This window comes from Amblyomma americanum, chromosome 9 (genome assembly GCF_052857255.1).
Source record: "Amblyomma americanum isolate KBUSLIRL-KWMA chromosome 9, ASM5285725v1, whole genome shotgun sequence".
In the NCBI taxonomy this organism is placed as follows: Eukaryota; Metazoa; Arthropoda; class Arachnida; order Ixodida; family Ixodidae; genus Amblyomma; species Amblyomma americanum.
In genome coordinates, this window is record NC_135505.1 from 26,106,296 (window position 1) to 26,129,442 (window position 23,147).

Sequence of the window (23,147 nt, forward strand, 5' to 3'; positions counted from 1 at the left end):
GAGCGATGAAAAAGAAAGAGAAGCGGCCGATTTCACGCGCATATCATCGTCTTCGGTTTCCTTCCCCGCGCAAATGCTTCATTGGCATTCTACCCTATACCTTGGCCAATCCCCCCCACGTGGGTATGTGCCATATTACTTGAGGAGAAGAAGAAGAAGAAGAAGAAGAATGCTAACCGGCACTGGCTGAAAGCCTCGCGCTCGTGGATACCGTTCTAGAAGAAGCTCTCGGGTTTCTGGAAGCCCTGCTTTCGAACTGCACTGCTCCAGCAATATTCCTGACTGGCGGAAAGCTTGAGACTTTAGAGTATACATTTGTAAGCTTCGCCGTTTCCTACCTCGGAGTTTCAACACCTCAGTAAGAAAAGCTCGACGATGTGGCTCCTGTTCAGGCGGGTGAGTCGCATTCATGGCTACATGTGATCCTGTTTCGCTTTCATTCCTACGAACATTTTTGATACTGAAAACTGTCATTTTGCTATTATGGGCCGGCAGTGTGTTTACAAACTATACCTGTCCTTTAGAAGGATTAGTACGCAACGTTTTAGCATTGCTTTAGTTAGCGGCGATTAGCTATCATAAGTTGATCGAAAATAAACCTTCCCGTCGCCATCCTCAAAACCGCAAACATTTCTGACTCCTGCGTTCAACAATTTCCGCCGCAATAGTTAAGTACAGATATTTTTTTTAGTTCATGCTCTTGAGGGCAGTGACCGTTTCAGACTACCCACGTTTCCAGCAATTTTGCCCCAACAAAATAGTTTCATGCCAGCTTAATAATAATTGGTTTTTTGGGGGAAAGGAAATGGCGCAGTATCTGTCTCATATATCGTTGGACACCTGAACCGCGCCGTATGGGAAGGGATAAGGGAGGGAGTGAAAGAAGAAAGGAAGAAATAGGTGCCGTAGTGGAGGGCTCCGGATTAATTTCGACCACCTGGGGATCTTTAACGTGCACTGACATCGCACAGCACACGGGCGCCATAGCGTTTCTCCTCCATAAAAACGCAGCCGCCGCGGTCGGGTTCGAACCCGGGAACTCCGGCTCAGTAGTCGAGCGCCCTAACCACTGAGCCACCGCGGCGGGATGCCAGCTTTAGTGCAGGTTTCAACGCTGCACTTTTGATCGCTGCAATTGTTTCAAACGACCCGCTTTTCGAAAGACTGCAGCAAGCACATTATTCGCACTGCGCGTCGTTCCCTCTGCGTCCGCTCCACTAAGCAATTACATCCACCTTACCTTACTTTAAGGGCTAAAAGAATCAACTCTTTTTTTCTGTACCATTTCCAATCTTCAATATGTTTATTTGCTTTTTGTAGAACTAATTTTAGTACGACTTACGACACTTATTGCTTTGGCTCCAGTTTATAATTTCTCAACTGATGTTTCCGAAATTCACATTTACTAAAATTCGTTGTATTTTGTGCATTGTCTTCATTCACTGCTTAGCCATCGGACCCTAAATACTGCTGTTCTTCCGAACAGAGATGACCTAACTTCATCAGCTTGATGGCCTAGCGGAGCACTGAATACACCTGTTCGGTCTGCAGAGTAGCTGTGCTGAGAAATACTCCTCCGACTGTTTCACTTCTTTGAGAGCCTATAAAAGCTGACCGGTGTACGGAAAACGTAGCAAGTTTGCGGCGTTATCTGTACCATTGTGTGTCTTTAAAAAGCTTTCCTGCGTGTCGTCTGCTCATTCTAAGGTGAGGCCTCTTGCCTTTTGCTTGAGGCATCAAATGGTCCAGTGTATGACGTGTATCTCTTTTCGCCGCGCAAGTCCACGCAGGCGGCTTCCTCACCACCAAAGGCACCAGGTGGCAGCCCACCTCGCGTGTCTTACCGTAGACGGATATCGCATGTCCTGAACAGGACTGCACGCATTCCGATGGTTATGCGTACCCTCCAATTCACCGTGGTTTTCCTGGTGCTGGCCAACCTCTACTTCTTCAACGGCTGGTGGGAGAGGCGTCACCCCAAGCCACCTCTGGGCATTCTGACGGGGGAGCTGTTGAAGGGATTCGAGCGCTACTCACCCAATGACAACCACAGCGAAGAGGTTCTGGTGACTACTCAGACACGATTGATTTCTAACATAACGAGCCATATTTCTAAACATCATTTTTCAGAGCCCAAGTAGTTTTGTGGTATATTCACTCAATTGTTGCTGAATGATCGATGGACTAAAGGCTTATCGCTACAGAAGTAGGAATTTATTGTTTCATTGTGCCTTCAGGCAGAAATGCAGGCTGATTAGGATGCGATCCCCTACCACCTTGCCCTAACCCTGACCCCTTTCTTTCGTTTAAAACCCTTACTCGTTTAAAATAACACCTTCCAACTTTACCACAGATGACGTACTGAGAAGATAGGCAACACTTAGAGTGACTTCAGTAACACTTGTCGTTGGGCTAGCTGGTCTTTTTCTTCTACTTGTCCGTTGGCTTTTTGCGCTGGTTCATCAAAGATCTTTTTGAGTTATGTGTCTATTGTACTCTGGAAGGAGGAGGAGAAGGAAAACCGCTGACCTGAACGTTGAGTAGCATGTTGGGAGAGACTCCTCATTCGAGGAGTCCACTCGCCGTGGCCACCACGCAGGACCGTTTAATCGGCTGGAGCTGGTCTTCTAGTCGCGCTTGATAGCGCTTGCTCCCACTGCTCCAGGGGGGAATTTGTGAAGTTAGGAACCACCAGGTTGTATCGGCAGCTCCAGGTAAAAAGATAAAGGAGAGGGAGGGGGCGGGGTTGCTGCACCGTGGGCAAGTGGAGGGATATAGAGTGGCACGTAGTTTGGGGTGCGGGGCCCACCTAGGCGACATTTTAATCAGCCATTGATGAAAACTTTCGAAAGCGCTGCGACAGGGTCACAAAGAGAAAGACTCGAAGGACAAGCGCTACTATCAACTGAAGTTTATTGGAAAAAAAACACAAGGTTAAATAGCTCACACAAGGCAGCCAGCAGCGCATGCGGCTACCCCCAAAATGACAAAACGATCACTGTGTTGAACCAAGATAATGAATTTCACAATCATAGATTACAACAGATGGGGTGCTGACGCACATGTCGGGGTTTTTTGTGAGTATGATATGCCTCATATAGTTCCCATGTTAGCTGATTGGAATGCCTATACAGAACGTTTGTTCTGTTGAACAGAGGTACACATGCATTTTTGTCCAACGGGCTAGAATTGTTAAGTTCGCAGTCTCTTTAATGCAGGGCCAAATTAGAGGTAGGAGCCCCTTTTAAAGACGAATTATTTTGGCGTAGCCGTGTGTTCACACATTTGCCACTCTTGCCGCATGTGCACGATGCATCATATACCACTCCCTCGGCTCAAGGTGCAAACAGCAGCTCATGTTTTATACTGCACTGTTTTTTACTTTCTCTTGACTTTTGCTTTTCTAATCTGGCTCTTCCATCGACCATTGCACAGATTTTTTCATGTTTTCGGGGAGCTGAAAACAGCACCCTGACCCCATATCTGGTGCCTACTCGTTTTAATCGGTGGGATAATCTGTGAACATACAGAATAATTACTGCACACTTTATTTTCTCGTTACTTGGAGGCTCTGGTGGATCGGGTTTTCCGGATGAATTGTTTAATTAGCCAGGGGTGCTGATTTTGGATATTTTTGTTTTACAGTATGCCATACTCGAACGCCTTCATAGTGCTACCAAAGAAACTGCGTCATGGAGCTTTATTGCAAGAGCTCTCAAGCTTATCGTGTCCCATTGACGAGAATGTAGTTATCACACAGTAAAATATAGATATAAAAACTTATATTGGGCTGATGAAGGAAACCCTTAGAGCTTTAGTTCATAGACAGCGTAATCTCAAAAGCGCCGGGTGCGTTCCACATTATGCATCACAATCTTTATGGTTCAAGCCAGCCTTTTCTATGGCGGCCGGAGATATGGGTGTCTCCGCCTCCAACACACTGGGACGCCGAAGGAAGCTTTGGTTACGCTAGAGGAAGTGCCTCGTATTACTACTGTCGTAAATGTCAACTTGCTCTGTAGGCTAAATCAGTGGCTCTTTGTCGCGAACTGCGCTGCAGGCAGAAGTATTTGGGCCCGAAGTCAAACCGCACATAGAGTGCATCACACCCAGCTGCAAGTGGCTCAAAAAGCAGATGCACGGAGCTGCTGTTGGGCGCAAAGCCGCTGCCTGCGACGACTTCTACAGCCACGTGTGCAGTGGGCGCACAGACAGACCAGTGTATCAGCGCGCCGCCGAGGACCTGATGGTGGCCGTGGTGGACCATCTGCTGACGGCGGCCGTACCTCTAAATAGCGACCATGGCGCGGCTGAGCACCTACGCATGCTCCAGAAGTGCGTCGACGGTGAAGAAGAAGTCATGGATTTTGCATCAGCCTGGTCAGTAGTGCAGATTTTGCTACGTTGTTTTATGTCCAGCTTTACAACTTATTGCCCTCAGGGTCACGCTTAAAATCAGCTGCAGTTTGGTACCTAATCTGAAATCATATTTCATATCTCTAGCTCTGTACAAGGCCGTACGAATTGCAAAGCTTTCTTTTTTCGTACTTAAATTTCTTTTTACCGAGCGCTTCTCTGCCCACGTAACGTCCCTCCTCGCTGTTCGTGTTTTTGTGATTGTCTTCCCGAGCCATAGGTTCTTTGTGCCGCCAATTTTATCTTAGAAGGTATCGTGACATGAATATTACCACTAAATTTTACATTGTCTGCTGTGCAAGACATGCTCTGAGAAGACTGAATTACGTCGTGACGAATGACGTGCGAATGCGAGCTACAGTGCTGGTCAGCAAATGACCAGCACTGCAGCTGTTATAGCCTGGGGAGCTTTTAGACGCAGATACTGTTTAGGCGGGGAGTTTTGGAAGAAAGCCTGTTAAACCTGCTCCTTATTTTTTGTTTTGCAGTGGTCACAGCACATGGAGCAACGACCCAGATCTCATCTGCCCAGATCACTACCCGGTCCTTCCGCGTACAGTGGCTGAGAAAATCTTCAAAGCAGACAATACTACCAGGGCTGAGGAATTCGTATCTCGGATCGAAAGGCAGGCACTACCCTTTTCTCCTCTTTTAGAAGCGGCAGCTCTCATTATTAACAGCCTGCTACTTAATTAGGGGGTATGGTGAGCTACGAGGACAGATGTCTCGAGGGTCAGTGTCAAACTAAATCCATAGCACTTCCTTTTACAGGAATTAAAACATCAACAGAGCACTCTGCAGCAGTAGGCTTTAACTGGCTAGAAGGCTAGCAAGTAGGCGGTAGCGCAGCGGTAGCAAACTGGTAATTTTTACCCAATTTTTCTGTGCTAAGCATAACTAAAGAAAGTCAATTCTCTCGCCCCCACCTCGGCTTTACGCTGTACGCTGCTCATTTGTAAGGTATTGTACAGATGTGCAGGCAGCGGTCATACGCGACTGGACACGCCCTGAAGCGAACGGTATGCTGCCTTGCGGGGAGCAACGCATGCTATGTTATACAGGGTGTTTCCACTAAGACTTCGAACATTTTTAAAAATAAGCGTTCTTGGGTTAGAACACTGCTTTTTTGGCATAGCATTATTAGCGGTGTAGTACATCAGAGTACCACCAAAACATGTTAACTAGGATACTGGTTAACTAATATTGAATAAACGTTTTAACTATTACTGTTATGCTTCTTAACCCTTGAGAGGCGTGTAACCTACCGTAAGTGATATCCATAACAGTTTTTAGAATTTATAAAACGCCGCTACCCTCGGTGCTGTGGACCAACAAATTATATCTACAACGCCCCAAAATACATGCGCTTTCGAGAAACTTGCAGCAACGACAGCCTCTCCAGTGCACATAACTTGTCCAAATGGCCTAAATTCTTAAGGCCACAGCACTGAAATACTGATATTGGTACCTCAATATTAAAGATCCTAGCAGTAATAGTTTAAAAGTTAACAATTCAGTATTAGTTAACCAGCCTGCTAGCTAGCACGTCTTGGCTTAGTTCTGATTCACTACACCGCTTACAGAAAAAGCGCTCTTCTAATTCAAAAGGCATATTTTTAAAAACTGAGTTCAGTCTTAAAGACACCCTGTATAGATTCGCTACATGTATACAAGACAAGAGAAACACGTGCGCTTGCTTTGAGGTTCGCTCTCCTTCGAGTCAAATTAAGGCAGTACCATGCAAAGAAAACTCGTTCATAGAACGCTGTACGTAAACGGACTAGGCTGATTTGTCGAGACAGCCAGCGCCATTTAACGCTGTCCCCCTCTGATGCTGCTTCCGACTGAAATATAGGTATCAGAGCCGCTCTACCTTCTAAGCGGTCAAATCAAAATTTTCGTTCTGACTACTTAAACGCATATGCATGGGCGATATGCCGCAGTCTGAATGATTACATGAAATTATTGACATCATTCTGGACCAAGGGGAAGCAATAGAAAGTGTGTGGACTTGGCCAAGTTTCGCGAAGACTTGTCTGTCCTGGCATCTGGTACATAGGGCAAAACGGTTGCCTAGAACGCGAGAACTGCGTGCTCCGGGCCACTCTGGACTACGCGCGAAACATCTACTGATAACGCCAAGTTTGAGAGGATATGTGTGGGAACATGCGCGGCCAAAATGATAGCATTGCCCATCTATTCACGGCTTGCTGGCCGCCGTGGCTTCGCCACCTCTTTTCGCCGTCAGAAGCGCTGTCTGATTTGACGACTGCGAAACAAAAACTATGCGGCTATGAGCATGATGCTTGGATTCTGTTTATTTTTATTTTTTCGCATGCGGAAGCTCTGGCGTGTAACATTTCATCACGTCATGGTTGCGCCCCTGAATTACATGGTTATCATGAGCACGTGCCTCAATTTTGCGTGCAGAACTTTACGGCCTCCAGCAGGTACTGAAATATGCACGTCATTTTTAAAGGCAGCATGAGGACTCAGAGATGCTCAGACAGCACTTCTGACGACGCTAGCAGGTGGCAAACCGCCGCAGCCAGCCATCCCCGAAAAGACGGGCAACGCTACCAATTTCGGTGCCCATGCTCACACCCGACCTGTCTCGAACCAGACGTTATCGCTAGCTGTCTTGCCTGTAGTGCAGAGCAGCTCAGAGCACGCAGTCCGGGACTTCTAGGCGAGCATTTTGGCCACTGTAGTTGTTGCAGTCCTTTTCTCCTAACATTGTTCACAAGGGTCAAGCCTACCTCCTGCCCCTTATCCATGTTTGTGCGCTATAGATGCACGAGCAACTGAGAAGTACCGTTCTCGCAGCATTTCTTGATGTGACGCACGCTTTACAGAAGAGAGTCGCAGGCGTCTCACGGCAGAAATGACGCTGTTTGCCATTTAGCTGTAGTCTGAAAAAAGAGCAGCCGATGTTTTCTTCAACATCTTTAGTGGCAGTGCTGATCAACGGACGCAGTACGTATGTCACCGTGTAGCTAATGCGCCCACCAACTTGTGCAGCTGGCTCACTGAACTGGGAAGTTTTTGGCACAGGTGTTTACTCGAATGCTTTAAATGCGGAAGTATTATATGTTCCATGAGCGAAAAGCCCGGCGTCCGCCCGCCGGCGTCTATAGCACCCTATTCCTTTGGTGCAGTATGCCTGTGTACGAGGTCACAACAACATATAACAGCGAACATGTATGTCATGAAAGATGAAACGTAAAGTACTATGACCTATGGAAGTCATGACTCATAGTCGTTCTGCAACGTATCATGGCTCAGCACTTAACAAGAAGCATAATGTAAGGTGTATAGAGTTTGTAAAAAGTACGCGTAGTCGTGACGCGTAGTCAGTCATTGCGCGTGACTCAGCACTTTACTTGTGCAGTTTAGCAGGATTCAGCACTTTAAAAGTAATGTAAGGTGTATATAGTTGTACAAACAATAAACATTATGCATCGCCATCTTCCGTAGTCATAATTATGAATCAGTCATTTTGAAACGTAGCATGACTCGGCACTTCAATTATAGCGCATTCTCAAATGTAAGCAGTCTTAAATGTCTCAGACTAATTTACTGTTGAAGCGTCTTGCACAAGCCTGAGAGGCATAAAACTCATTTCCTTAAAATCCCTTCCGAAACAAGTTGAGCTATTCCCTCGTTCATAGCTACAGTCACTGCTCGAGGCTGATTAATCTGCTCATGCGCCATCCGAACGTCTTCGTACAGCTTTATGTATGCTAATTCTTTCGAGAAAATGCACAACGGCTCTGCAGTATCAGATTTGCGTGCTAAAATGTTTTGCACGGCTTGCAGGTATCTGCATGAGCTGAACGCTTCCGTGAACTTTGAGTGGGAAGGTCGCAAGAGGCCACGCGTCATGATGGCAAATAGGGTGCAGTCCTTCTGCCGCTGGCTGGCTGATTCCGCAAGCTGTCACTTGCGCCAACTGTTCAAGAACGTCTCCGGCGTCGACAACGTTAACAGGCGTTACCAGAGGTTCTGGAACGAAGTGTTTTTTGCACCACTCTACTTATCGCAGGTAACGAAGGTATCATCTCGGTATGGTCTCTTGAAATTATACGCGGTACTGATGATGTTTATTGTGACACTGAATTGGTACTGGTACTGAATCATTCTGGAGCTTATTGGAAATTTCTTTCGTTTAGGAAGGTACTCACTTTATTACTTTATGCTTAGTACTAACAGATAGCTGAGTGCATTCCGTGTAATGCATGGAAATCGAAATCGCGTTTATCTCAAGCTGTTCTTGCACTGCTTCGTTGCTTCATGGCAGATGTCACTTGTGGCGGAGGGTTATATGCCACAACTTTCACTTAGGACGGCCGCCGGAGGAAAGTTGTTGAGAGGTGCGTAGGTCAGTACGTCCTGAGACCCCCAAAGGAAGGTGGCGATGGAGGTGCAGAGCCGATCGGGTGGCGTGACGCGTACCGTATGGCAAAGAGCTGCGGAAAGCGCGTGGTCTCCAGGAATTCGGTAATTACCGCGCTGGTTAGCCAAGAAACAAAATACTTAGCCCCATCACGATGATGATGATCATGGGCGGATATCTTTAGCCAGAAGGAGCACAAAAATATCAGTGCATGTCCATTCGTGACGTCATCGTTTGTGTCGGCGCGAAAATTTTAAACCTTCGGCGTAATGACGCCCGTATTGGACTTCGCTTCCACTGACAACGCTAAGTTTAAAATTGCTGCACATGTGTGTGCGCCTTTAAAGCATGATAAACCTTCTTCTACAGGAACACACCGCTTTGTGGAAAGCCGTAGGAGGCTTTGAGGCAGCTCGGAAGCTTACCTGCGCCAAAATCAACGAGGCACTGTTCAGAATGGAGAGTGCCAAGGCAGCCACCACGGTCCTGAACAGGCAGTGGGGCGGCGTTCGGGAGACCATAACGGAGCTCATGGAGGATGCGCAGTACATACTGAGTCAGCGGGTGCCTTACTGGCTCTCCCGGTGAGCAATCTCTTATGGAGCTCAAGATACATGACTGCGTTACTTTCTCTTGCGTAAAAACCGAAGGAATCAAGAACCCAATTTCGCTATTCCTCTTCTTCGTGTCAGTGCTGTCAGACCTCTTTGGTCACTTCCGTACTTTGCAATCTCTTGTTTTACTACTGCCAGGGAATCGCGAAATTTTGACCTTACTGTCTTGTGCTCAAAACATCGGGATTTTACACAAAGTCAACTAGGAATCAATGTCGAAAGGCGCTTTCTTCAGTCTTGCCTCGCTCATACTCATTGCTCCGCCCCTTTCTGCTACGCAGCAGATGCTTTTTTTATATATTGGTAATATGTGACGCATTCCGCATTTCTTCATCCAATCTATCCATCATCTACCGCCTCCGTGTTTCATTCCACTACTCAATGTGGTGGCCATATTAATCAGACGATCACAAGACAACTTATTCCCGTGGGCATACTCGCATTACGCACATATCCCGCGTGGCTTAGACCCCTAAGGAACACCGCTTCTGGCATCTAAAAAGCTCAAAACGTTTGGTTGACGAGAAACTAAGGCTACAACAGCACATTTTAAAAAGCCAGAGGTTCCTGTGCAGCCAATATCGCAGCTGCAGTGTCTAGCATAGAGCGATTAGTATATCCAGAAGAGCTATGCAACAGCTTCACCACGGACAGGGGAAATAACCGGGGCAATGGTCGTAATACCAGTGCGACCATGTTGACTGCTTACCTTGTGTAACTGGCCTGCCCTTGTCTGCATCAAGGCACGAGGAAGGAGAGAGTCCCCGCCTACAAGAAAAGCGGAGGCCGACGTACTTTGCGGAGCTGAACGCCGTCCAAGTGGAGCTTGCTGGACTGACTGAGCCGTCGGACAATAGGACTTCCATATACTCCTCGAAGGCACGTCGCCAATCTTTTACCGGATGCGCGCACACGTGCCCTATCGAGCCAAAACAATGACAGCATTTACCGCAGCCGGGGCCGAGATATTACTTCATATAATGTGCAGCGACACGAATATGCAGAAATGGCGAACGCTGTCTTCTGTCTGTCCGTGTTCTTGAGCGCTGTAAGAAACGTAAGCATCCAAAACCAACTTGTCTAGCAAAGTATGACTTTTGTCACTGCAAAATAGACTGCCCAATGTTGGAGATACTGAGGACGAGGCAGCTTAGAAACTATTAGGCATGTTTAAGGTTCGACCGAGGTGATTAGAAGTCTATTAGCACTGTTTCGTTACCCGGCCAATGTCCATTTTAGAAACTTAACGTTTGCGTTCATCTTGTTTTATAATCTGCTAACGTTTTGATTTTTGAGTTCAAGATGATCATTTCTAGTCCTACTGAAGATTGCTGCCCAAGTGCGTAGTGGCTATTCCAGTCGCTTACTTTTGCTAGTCTGCTTCACGCAGCTAGGCGGAATAAAAATTTCGTGCCTTATCACTATTAGACACATTTTACCATTTCGGCCATATGTACGTACGTATACTCCGTTTCATACATCAGGCGCACCGCTCCCAAAGCAAGCGCTTTTTCGCGCTCTGCCTACATCCGCGATCAAAAAGAAGTGCCTTGCTTGCAGTGATCGAAAAACTAGTGAATGCCTTGCCTGCAGGCTTATTGCAAGATGCATTTGCCAGGAGCTTGACTAAATGCACTCTCGCTGCTGACGACACGCTGCCGCTTTCTCGTGCCTTAGGCCACCCGGCCACAAAACAAGCGCGGAATACCACGTCTCCTTTTGTTTTTTTCAAGAGGGCTACTTCCGTACCTTTCACCGCATTGTACCTGATGTATGAGATGTAGCATAGTGCGTACGTCCCTGAAGCCTGCGTTGTGACTGACCCACCTGCGCACCGAATTTTGGGCTACGCATGTATACCGGCAGGCCTCCACCACGTCTTCGCAGAGAGTAGGCTTTTAGGGGGAAAGCCTTCACGGTAAATGCCTTCCGGGTAAAGTACTCTGCGTACAAAGCCTATAGGCCAAAGTCCTATATGGTAAATGCATTTAAGTCAAATGCTTTTAGCACGTAAGCACCATAAGTGCTCACTGTTACTAGAGCTACCAAACAATATCCCGCGTTTAGCCATGCTGAACCGTCTGCTGTTTTTTGTGTGCAACTGCTACAAAATTCTGAAAATTGTAAACAAGCTCAAGCTGGACATACGAAATTTAGTTGTGCGCCAGCAACCGTTGTTATCAACTGACGCAGCTACCAGCGCCGGTAAATGAGTGCTCTATCTACGAAAACTTACGAACTGAACGGAAGAAAAAAATATTTTCTCCGAATCCGCATTTCGTATTTCTTTATCCATGGCTGAACCATTCAATCGAGTCTTTAACCGAGTAATTTAGCTAATCAGTGAGTTGCTTGTGGTATACAGCATTTATTATAGCAATGCCAAGTGCAGCCTTAACTTTACGTAAAAAGTGCTTTCCCAGAGCATAACGACTACCATTCATCTAATACTGATTGTAAACGCCAAGATAAGGCAGCCTATTAGACAAGTTGGTACATGTTTTGTCTTACAACAGCGCACGGTGGCCAAAAGCACCAATACCGCCGACGACAGAAAAGCACTATTTTTACACCTTTAACATACCGGTGGAAAAAGTTGGCTTGCCGCCCGCAAGAAATGACACCATGACAAAGCACAGTCACTTCGCCTTTTAAAACACAAAGTTCTCTCATCGGAGGCAGTAATTTTTAATAAGTAACCGTTTACTACTGAAATGTAATGGTGACCCAGTGCACGTTCATGTTTGCTGTCGCCGCCTTACACAGTACTCATGCCCACCGGCGGAAAGTGAATATTTCTTTGAAAACTTAAGAAAGCACTGCGACAGGGGCACCAAGAGAAAGACACGAAGGACAAGCGCTTATTGATTATTTCTTCTACTATCTGTCTTCCATATGAAAAATTATCGCCCTAGAAAGTTTGCTCTCTACTGAACACCACTCTTAAAAATAACCGTCTCCCATGTTTTCCATCGCTTCAATGACCGTTGGCTTCTTACGTAAACTGTGACGACCCCCTCGCTTCCGTACCCCTGCTGCTACAACGTCCAGGTACATTTTTCGCATAGCATGTCTCACCACCTCGCTCAAACCTTTAATATCTCAATCCACAAGGCTACTGTCTAGGTGAGTGCGGGCTCTCTCGAGCTTCGGCTGCTGTCCTAATCTCCCTTAGCGATCATTTTGATTACGCGAGTGACAATTCTTTTTTGTTTGACTGGTGTTCAGTGTTAAAGTAGTCCGCAGTTAACTTCTGTAATAATGGTCTTTGTTTTCTGAACCGCATCGTTTACTCCTATTTCCTAACCCCCCCCCCCCCTTTGCGCAATGACCGTGGTCTCCACAGCGAATCATGACGCCCACTGTTCACCTCTGTGCACAACGCAGGCGACCCGGCTGATTGTGGCTAGCTCGACTGTGTGATCTTTCAGCTGTCCTCACCTATAGGTCCTGCATAAAATAAACCCTTTCCTTTGCTTGTGTACAGGCTTCATTTAAGCAGATAATTTCACCGCAATGCTCCCGTAACCCAAAGCACTGTCGAAATCTGCTTTGCATAATATATTATAATTGTGTAATGCGCGTTTTTAAGATCCTGACACATATTACTTATATCAGACTTTGGTGCTGGTTTCGCAATTTTAGATATTAAGGCTCACTCGCTGCAGAGCCAAAGTTATCTCCTGTTTTGTATCATCCTTCAGAAGTGAAGCGAGGAGAGGTATGCTAAAAAAGACCATGTAGTCCTGGCTTTCTGGCCTTTATTTTTACATGACGGTTACTGAGCGTCTAGCACAGGTACGCAGTTGTTCAGAGTGAGGGGAAGATGCGTCGTTAGCAGTTCGCATTGCTGTATGTCCTGTTGCGTAGAGTCCTTACGCTTCAACCGTGTTCAAAAACAGTCGTGTAAGTCGGCCTACTCTTGTTATTCGTTACTCTTTTGTCAGCCCGCTGTTTTTATTTTCTTTCGATCAACATTTCAACTTCCAGGTGGCTACAGCACAGCCCGTTCACAACGTATCGGCGTAAATGTGTAAAAGCCTCTGACAGCGTAACTGTGTACCAGAGCCGAAAGTAGCATGCACTCTTTACACTGCATGGCATATAATATTGCAACGGTGTATGCCTCAATAACGGCGCTTTCCGCGACACCCTAACAGGTCAGCTACGACCGCACCCGGAATGTCCTGATAGTGCCGCATGGTCTGATGGCGCTGTTGAGCGGAGAGATGCGGGTGGTGGAGTCCGTCATGACCGTCCTCCTGTCTACGCCACTCGTACATGCTCTTCTGCCGCGACCTAACGGGCCGTACTCCTGGAAGGTATCTACTCGAGAAAAATTGTTCCTACATGATCTCGACAACTTCACTGCCAAATTCAACGTCCTCCGTAGTCTCGCAGTAATAGGTTTCAATCGGAACACTGGCGCCCTGTGAGATTTACTCTACAGTTTCACTCACAAGATACTGCACTACTGCACTAGTATCGTTCTCAAACGCGCTGGAATTTCCTTTGACTGCACTGCAAAAGCCAGTGGTATCCCTGAAAAATATTGTAAGCAGCGTTGTGTCCTCCGGGGTTGCACAGGGTTCAGTATCACGCTGCCAAACACCGGCAGTTCAAAAACGGGAAGCCGAGGCTTCTGGCAAGCTAATGCTTTTTGTAGAAAGACGCACTATTTTCTTGGTTATTATTGCGAGCGCATATTATATCCAGTTTTGACGTGAACGAGAATTTGTTACTTAGCCTGCGTGATCGACTCAACAGTGACTCTCATATCAGTGTTTGGGCAATAAGTTCTTTACGAACTCTGGAGGCTATATGCTATGTTTTCGTGAGCAAAGCGATAATTCTGATTGAAGATATTAAGACACAGCGGGGGCTGTCAAAATATGTACGACACGTTTCACGAAACCCTACGCAATAGACGAAGCACCAAGCGTAAGCTTTCAGTACTTCCTCAGTAAAAAGAGCACTCCAAAATGAAAGAAACGCATGAAGGAAGTGACTAACAAGCAAGGAACGTCTCAGCAAAATAAAAATTGAGACAGCGTTTGTATTTCCAAAGATAAGTTAATGACACAACATTCGAGGATAGCGTGCGTCATGCCTCGCTACTGCGGCGTACTGCGCCCAAGCTCTTTGTTCCTGTTTCACAGAAAAAGGCGGGCTAGTTGGTGTTTCGAACTATACTGCATAAGCATCATCATTATCATCAACCTGAAGCCTGGGCGTTGGCTTAGTCGTTATGGTGCACGGCACATGACCCGATAGACTGGGGCTAGATCTGCGCCACGGTGGTCGTATTTCAATGGAAGCGAAATGCTAGAGGCCTGTGTAGTGCGCCCAAAAGAGCCCCTGGTGGTAGAAATTGTCCTAAGCCCTCTACTACGGCGTCCCTCGTAGCCTGAGTCGCTTTGGGACATTAAACCATATAAAGCCAAACCATCATCTTAACTACGCCCACTGCAGGACAAATGCTTCTCCAATGCCTCTCTAATTAACCTTGTCCTTTGCCAGCTGTGGCCACCTGATCGCCGCCAACTTATTAATCTCAAACGCCCACATAACTTTCCATCGCCGCATGCTACGCTTGCCTGCTCTTGAAATTCACTCTGTTACAGCACAAACGGTGATAATTATGGATTTTTATGCAGCAAGGGCATCTATGGCCAAAGAGCGCCATGACACAAGGTATTTTCGACTTCGCAAGGTGGGGTCAAAGACTCATTTCCCAAGCATTTTACCCTAAATAAGCCGAGCACCAGACAAGGGGAGAGCTTGTACCCATTGTTTCACCGTTGGGTACCCAGCGGCACTGGGCATCGAACCCCGCACCTCCCGCATGCGAGGCGGATGCTGAGCCACTTGGCCAGCGCTTCGGTTTTTACCGCACAAACAGAAAAAAAGAATGAACAAAGAGGAACAATAGTTAAGAGCGCGCTTTTCACTTGTTTTTGTCCCTCTTAGGTGCCTCATTGCGTTTGCATGGTTCCACTATGCCTACTCGTAGTTCCTGCAGCCGCCGCATGCCGGCTCCACTGTACAGCTCGTCTTGGAGCATAGGGTAATGTGGGGGTACAACAAACATGTAGTGCTTTTATGCCTAAGGACAGAAGTTCACTCAAGACTAAAAATAACTAAGGTGATTAGAACTAGGTGCCCGCGGAAATACCACAAACGAGTCAGTATAGGGGAGTACGGACTGAGCATCGTTCGAAGCATGGGAAGATTAGAGTGAAATGTTATATGAAGAACGGCTGATGAAATTGCGCGATAGCAGGTGGGTAGCTATGGTATTTAAATATTTCTAAAGAAAGAGCGTTGGTTCACAATGGCGGAAAAGAACTAGGGAACTAACCAGGAAGTATGCAGGACACAAGGCGGAGAAATAAAGAGCTTTAAACGACAGGTAAAAAAGGCAAAAAGTATAAAACTGGATAAGTTCAATAGAATAGCAGCAGAGTGTAGAACTATATTAATATTGGAAAAGCCAGATGAGGAAGCAGTTGTTCTATTATAACTCAAGAGGCAGTGCCCTTTTTTTTTGAAGTTAGATCAGGTTGTACTTAGAACACGCAGCTAAAAGCAGAAATATAACCAAGAAGATGACACATGTGCTGTGTGTCGTAAATACGTAGAAACATTTGAACATATCTTGCCCGAATGTGATGGTATCCATCCGGATGTCGATTCAGGCACAGTCAACCTCCGTGATGCCGTATGGTTTGGAGATGACAGTGGTCATGTGAATGATGGAAGTTAGCAAAAACGATTGGAAGATTACCGGTAGTCACCTGGGGCGGAAACGTGGAGGATAACGAAAAGGACTCAACTTAAGGAAAACGCATCCAGCTGTAAAAAGAAAAATTATATGTGAAATGATAAAGAGACCGGAAGCGGGCAGGGTGGGTCAGGGGACATGTGGGGGTTAATGACATCCCAGTCGACTTCAAGAGGAAGAAATGGGCTTGGGCAGGGCATGTAATGCGAAGGCAAGATGACCAATGGTCCTTAATAGCAACAGAGTGGATTACAGGAGAAGGCAAGCACTGCAGGGCGCGGCAGTAATTTAGGTGGGCGGATGCGACTAAGAACTTTGCGGGGAAAGGAAGGCCTTAGCTTGCAATGACAGTCTTAATTGGAGAGACATGTGAGAGGCTTTTGCCCTGCAGTGGGCGTAGTCAGGCTGATGATGATGATGAGATCTATTCATGATAAACGAGCTAATTTTAGTTTTAAATAAACCATTTGGATCAGAACTAACAATTTCGTCAGCAGATGGTTCCACTTTTTAGTGGCCGAAGGAAAAAAATGATAATTAAATGTGTCACACCGCGAAGCAAAAGGTGTGATGCACTTAAGACGATTTGTTCTGTCCGAATTTTGGAAGGGTGGCAGGATATAATTTGGAATATATCTGTGTTTCTGTGGCCGTGATAAATAAACTTCATGGCCGCGACACGTTGTCTTGATATCGAGTTCGGAATGTTTGTTTGCTCAGAGCAGTGCACTCTCTTGCGGTGATTATCTGAAATAAATAAAATAGAGTGTCATGTTCTATCTAATTTATCTACTTTAGAGTGTCATTCTATCTACTTTATCAATTAGATGAGCCTGGTGCGTGCCCCATACGATGCTTGAATACTCAAGTATCGGCTGAATGATGGTTATATCATCACCATCATCATCAGCCTTACTACACCCATTGCAGGGCAAAAACCTCTTCCATGTCTCTCCAATAAACCCTGTCCTTTGCCAGCTGCACCCACCGATGCTGCTGCAGACAGTTTCCGACGCAAGAAATTGAAAATTGAGCTGCCTAAATGCCTATGCACATGTCTTGTCAGCGTGAGCGTGAGCGTTTTATTTTAGCGTGCGGGAGAATGTCACACCGAAATATTTTGGAGTGTTGGAACGTGTTACACCTGTGTCTCTTTGTATCTGGATATGCCCGGTATCTTCTTATGAGTAAAGCTAATGCATGTGCTTTTGCTGATATTTAACCTCATTCCCCATTTTGCGCACCAATTTACAGTATTGCTTAGTGGCAGGTTTAGTAAGATTTGATCGTCCAGTGACCGAACAGTACTATCGACAACACAATCATGTCGACAACACAGTCATGTCGTTGTAACTTCACTGCCTTATCGATCAGTTGGGTAATTTAGTTGTGCTTTCTTGGTCTTCGGCGAAAGTCCGCTACCACGTTAAAATGAGAACAAAGTGCCTCTTTTCTACAAATTCTTCTGTGCTGTTTCGCTTTTGGACGGTCTCTTAGGCTATATACCAACTAACGATTGTCCAGCCTTACCTAGCGTGTTTAAATGTATAAAACGTTCAGCTCAAAGCAAAAGTATGTGCGTCAGTGCCCGGTGGCAGTTCATGAAGGTGTCACACCAATATTTTCCGGAATTTCACCACGCAGCTGCGAGGGAAGTAAAATTTATTAGTGCTAGGAACGCACAACCAGGCAGCCGGAACTTTCAATATTATGAAATTTAAATACATTTTGTTCCCTATTACACTGCGCAAATATATTTATAACGTCAGTGACATTTCTAGAGAGCCCACAAGTGCCTTCCGTACGCCTTCAGGCATAATCTTCAAGCTGCGCAGATAATTTTACAGTTGACAGAAAGAAGCCAACCGCAAAAAAATTGCGGGAGATTAGCAATGTAATAATGGCCGATTTTTGAAGTGGCATTTCAAAGGTTCTATTTTTTAAGTATCAGCAACAAGCAAGGGTTGTGCTATTTACCCGCACGGGTATTCGAAGCTATAAAACACCAATGATCTGACCAGTGACGCAGTTCCGTCGGAAAATTGGGGGATTTATTATTTACCAGCATTTCTCTCATACAGTTTTTATCCTATTGCTCAGGATGGCAGAAGAAGCAGGTTAGACATTCCACGCTGAGCAATTAACAGACGCGTCTTAAACTGATTACCGATTTTTGTTCGGTCAGCTGTTTAGGACCTCGCGGGTAGGAAAAAATATATATTTTAAAAAATAAACAGCTCGAACAACGCGGAAACTCGGAGGAAGATCCCACGGAAGAAGCGCCAGATTTTGTATACGTGCACAATGAATGGGTCACCACCTTCTTCCGTGGGCCTGTCTTGTCCACACTGCTTTTTTTTTTAAAATAGGAATCTTTGCAGAAGCGGCCAACTAGCAGCCCTCCCTGAAACCAATTAGTTTACTTTTTCACTAGCCGCAGTAACTTTCCAAATGACTTGGAAAACGCAAATGGTTCCGTTATTTCGTTTCTCTCTGAACGAGGAAACACTGCCAGAATGTTTGTGGAGTTCCATATACAGATTCCTTTGCGCACTACAAGAACATTCACTACCCTAAAATAAGACATGCGTAAATGTGAGGCTCTCTTTGGTTACAACTGCTGAGCAGGCGTTTTATATTTGGAGGCCTTAAAAGCCGGCCTTGCTTAAGCAGTTGTTAGTTTAACCTCCATTCCGACTTTGTGTCGACACCTCTTCTTGTTTGTACTTCTGTAAACACTGTCGCCTGTGTGAACGCTTGTATTTCAGGGAACAGTACCGCCTAAGTCGCTCCTGCTTAACAAACTAAGCTTCCTTTCCTGTTTTCGCAGAAAATTGCAAGCATGCTCTAAGCGAGAATTACCCGAACAAAAAGAGCACCCTCTGAGCACAAATGAGCGAAAGCCCTGCTGTGTACCCTGCCCTTCTTTCCTAGAGTAGCGAGAGGTATAAGCCCTAAACGAGCGAAGCGTCCCTCAGAAACATGACCGCTCAATGAACACAGTCTGATTGATGGCTGTCCATGCCGTCCTGAATTTCATTGCTATCGGTCCGCAGGAGAGGGCTGCGTTGTGCGCACATTCCCGCTCTCCGATTCCCTGTATAAAAGAAATTCCAAGTGGCATGTTACGAAAAGGACTTTCTCGTGGATAAACTGTACCGACGCCGTCGTCCTACGCCGTAAGCGTGAATTATCTCAATCTCCTTTTTAGGAAATAACAGTGCTCACACAGTAATCAAGGAGTTCACACTCTCAAAATGTGCACTGTGGAATTATATGATCTGCGTACGCACAGGTCATCTCTAACGTGGAATAAGCATCCTCAAGTTTCTGGGTTAGGATAGATAAGTTTATATTAGGATCAGTGTTTTTTGCATCTCTATAGACCGTGACCCCTGTGGTTCACTTTAAGGTCACATAGGTCGATGACCCGACAGAGACAACGTGCCGTGTGTTGTGATGTCATCGAAGAGAGTTTGGCTGCAGGCATTCTTTCCTTGAAACGGTACGTTGTGCAACTTTCGGCCTTGCTAATTCGCCGACGCGTGGAAGTCCAGAATTCAAGTAATTCTTAATTCTGCTCTGTACCTTCACCGCGCGCCCTTCTAATGACTGGCCTGATGGCACCTCTTGTAAGCTGCTGCAAAGGTTGTCGGGTTATTATTAGACTTCACAAGATGTACAGCCGTATGCAAAAGTGGAGATAACACGGCTCCTGGCGAGATAGCGGTTACGGGGTTCCACCTCGGCGCTGCTATCTCGCGCCGCATAAAGTCACTTTAGCGCCGCACGCTCGCTATGAGAGTGCCCCCAGTGACGACAAACTTCCCCCTCGCTCTCATGCGGGTAACGCTTGATAAATTTCTAGTGCGGCGTTCGGCTACTCTGCAGCTGACGGCCGCGACGAAGGGGAGCGCGCATCGCAAAGCTCCTGAGTTCCGTTTTCGGCGCGCCGTGACGGTTACGCGTCGATGCCGTGCCTGTATCGGCATGTTGTTGGAAGGCACGCGCGGCTTCCACTCGACTCCCGAATCACTAGGTAGAGATGAATACACTGAGGCGTAAAATGCAAGGCACTGTGGATCCTCGCTTCGAACACCCCCTTCAAATAAGCATTAAAAATGTTCAGAGGCTCTTTATTGCAGTAAGAAATAAAGGATTCGTACGTAACATTCATCTAATACTTGGGGAAGTTGCCATTAACGGCAATTACACCAGAAGCTAGGCGCGGCATCGAATCATATAGTAATGCCACAACGTCGGGGGAGCCCGAAAAGTCTGCATTTTTGTTTCACGGCACTCCACAGTTGATCAGCTGTAGCCGTGCCGAGATCCCGGGCCCTAAGCTGCCTTTTGATTAGCCCCACACGTTTTCTATGAGGTTAAAATCTGCACCTGCAGGTGCCCACTCCAGTGTGCGGATGTCCAGCTCTTCCAGCAGTGTGCCCACGAGGCGAGCTGTGTGAACAGGGCTACGATCATGCTGAGAAAAGGAGCAGCCATCGCAGAAGGGCCCACTAAGCACGTAGGGAACCAACTCCTCTTGAATGATGGCACTGTACGCCGAGGCGTTGAAGCGGCCTTTGATGCACACAAGGGGGCCCAGGTCATCCTTGCTTATGGCACCCCAGACATTGACAGCGCACCTGCCACTTGACAGGGCGCCTGTCGTGTTCTACAGTAAAACTGGAGGGCGGAGAAAGACGTGAAGAGAAAAAGCAAACCGGGTAATACACGATCTCCCTAGGCAAAGGAAACCGTTAAGATAGATTGCAACTGTCTTCGATAAAAAAAAATCTCATATTTCGCAACTTCAACATCAAGCGTACTATAATTTTTTTACAAGCCATTGTGCACTGGGTAAAGGATATTATTTGAAAAAGAACGTGAAATGCAACGCTACCTTACTCACGGACTGTCAACATGGCAAGCACTGATTTGAAGCGCCGCAAGGAAACATATGATACTGATAATTTCAAGTTGTTTTTGAAGCAAATTTATTTATGGCCGATGAGCGTGAAAATAAGGTCAGTGGTGAACTCTGTGACACGTGCTAACGTTTAAGCCTTTCTGATGGTAACGAAAGGAAACTGCTCACAGTTCAGGATGAAGAAGCAATATTACACACGCAATTGTGTGAGTATGCGTAACGCATTGTGCCGTGCGGACGTTGTGTAACTGGTCTCTCTACGAGAAGTCACCCTTCTGTATACTCGGTATTGGAGGGACGGCTTCCACATACCTACAGTTAAACGGGCACCAGACCTTCCACTGCTGGTCCCCCCCCCCCCCCCCCCTCAACTGGAGAAAGTACTCTCGTCACAGAACACGACCTCCCTCCAGTCGGTTGCGGTCCAGTGCTGCACCGCATGCGCAAAGTTGAGGCGCTGAATGCGCTGCCTGGTGGTTAAATATGGCTTCTGAGCCGCGACGCAGTTCCTGCGACCTGCTTCGTTAAGACGTCGTCGCACGGTCGGTGGCGATACCTCAAGGCCCAAAAGGTCGCGTATTTCCCGCGCACTAAGGAACGGGTCCGCCCCAACTGCGGCGACGATGAGCCTATCAGTTTCGTCATCCGTGAGTCTTGGTCGACCGCAACGCTCCGCGTCGGCAATTCGTCCACCTTGATCTCGGTATGCATGAATAATTCGATTAACGTCATTACGGGAACGCCCAGTAATCGCACAAATGGCACGTTGAAAAATTCACTGAAGACTCAGTTCAACTACTCTTCTTTCGTCGATTGGCCCCGGCGGCGACATTTTCGCAAAAGACGAAGCTCGGCCTAGGACAAAGGCTAATACAGCCTTCAAATCGCGGCATGATAACTTGGCAAAGACCAGCGGGGAGAGGAAGCCGCGCGATGATTCAGACAGTGCAGAAATTGAACTCAAAGCTTCGCCATGACAGCTGCTCACGATAAAGATCGATTGATAAAACAACTACGCCTTGTTTCACCGAAGCCCTGTCTCGCTATCAAAATGCTCACATCTGTAGCTACCTTGTACCGTTAAAGTGACTTTGGGCCGTGTTTAAAACTCGACGAGAGCATAACGCATCTTCACCAAGGTTATGAAAGGCTCAGAAATCAGAATTCTCATTGTCCAAATCTAGCGCAGATTCACACGCATTTGCGAGGCATTAGCGGTGAAATGGTGAAAACGACAACTGGCCCCTGACGAAGGTGACATTTCCTTCTACTACTACTACTTATTTACTACTAGTGAAAGCTCGTTAATTCAAACCTCGATAATTCGAATTTTCGGATAACTCGAACTACACTACTTGTTCCGGCCAAGCTCCATAGAGATCTGTGTATAAAAAAGACCATTAATTCGAAAGCGAGTCGATTCCGCTGCGGATAATTCGAACTACGTGCTGCCGCGTCTGGGCAGCTTGGCACACAGCACGTGGCCAAAAAAAAAAAAAGCACCTCCGCATAGTTAGATGTTGCGCACGTCCTATACGGGGACAGAATAATGAACCTGATAAAACCGTGGAATAGTGGGTAAAGCCTAAATCACCGGCGGGGCGGCCCGCGGCGCCGGAGGGTATGGGGTTGGCGGCCGCGCTGGCGGCTGCCTACCCTCATTTCCGCGCAGCCGCCGAAACTCGCAAACGAATGGAAGGCGGCGCAATCAAGGACGCTAACGAGAAAGAGGCACCACAGTGTCCTTGTTTGCGCCGCCGTTCATTTCATCATGCACCAACTCACCCCTCAGGCCGTTACTCGCAACTGAATACTCGTTAATTCGAGCCCTGTTAATTCCGAAAGACCTATAAGTACTGTCGGCGCGGTCCCAGTCAACGCCCATGAAAGGCGATGACTTCGGACGGGCGCTATAAATTACGTGCGAAAAACTTTTTTTCTTTGCGAATGTCGTCCATCCTTCCACCCATCAGTCGCCAACGGAAGCACGCGGTCAGCCGCGATCAT

The 23,147-nt window shown here is 46.7% G+C and overlaps 1 protein-coding gene across 1 annotated transcript in view; it reads left to right on the top strand.

Moving 5' to 3' along the window:
• Positions 1-218: 218 nt before the first annotated feature.
• Positions 219-23,147, top strand: part of LOC144103252 (uncharacterized) — a 29,125-nt gene continuing 6,196 nt past the window's right edge. Inside the window, exons 1-8 of the mRNA XM_077636022.1 lie at positions 219-396; positions 1,782-2,066; positions 4,061-4,380; positions 4,905-5,042; positions 8,236-8,461; positions 9,182-9,396; positions 10,170-10,305; positions 13,587-13,748. Coding sequence (XP_077492148.1) covers positions 376-396; positions 1,782-2,066; positions 4,061-4,380; positions 4,905-5,042; positions 8,236-8,461; positions 9,182-9,396; positions 10,170-10,305; positions 13,587-13,748 — 1,503 coding nt within the window. The 5' untranslated portion in view covers positions 219-375. The remainder of the gene's footprint in view (positions 397-1,781; positions 2,067-4,060; positions 4,381-4,904; positions 5,043-8,235; positions 8,462-9,181; positions 9,397-10,169; positions 10,306-13,586; positions 13,749-23,147) is intronic.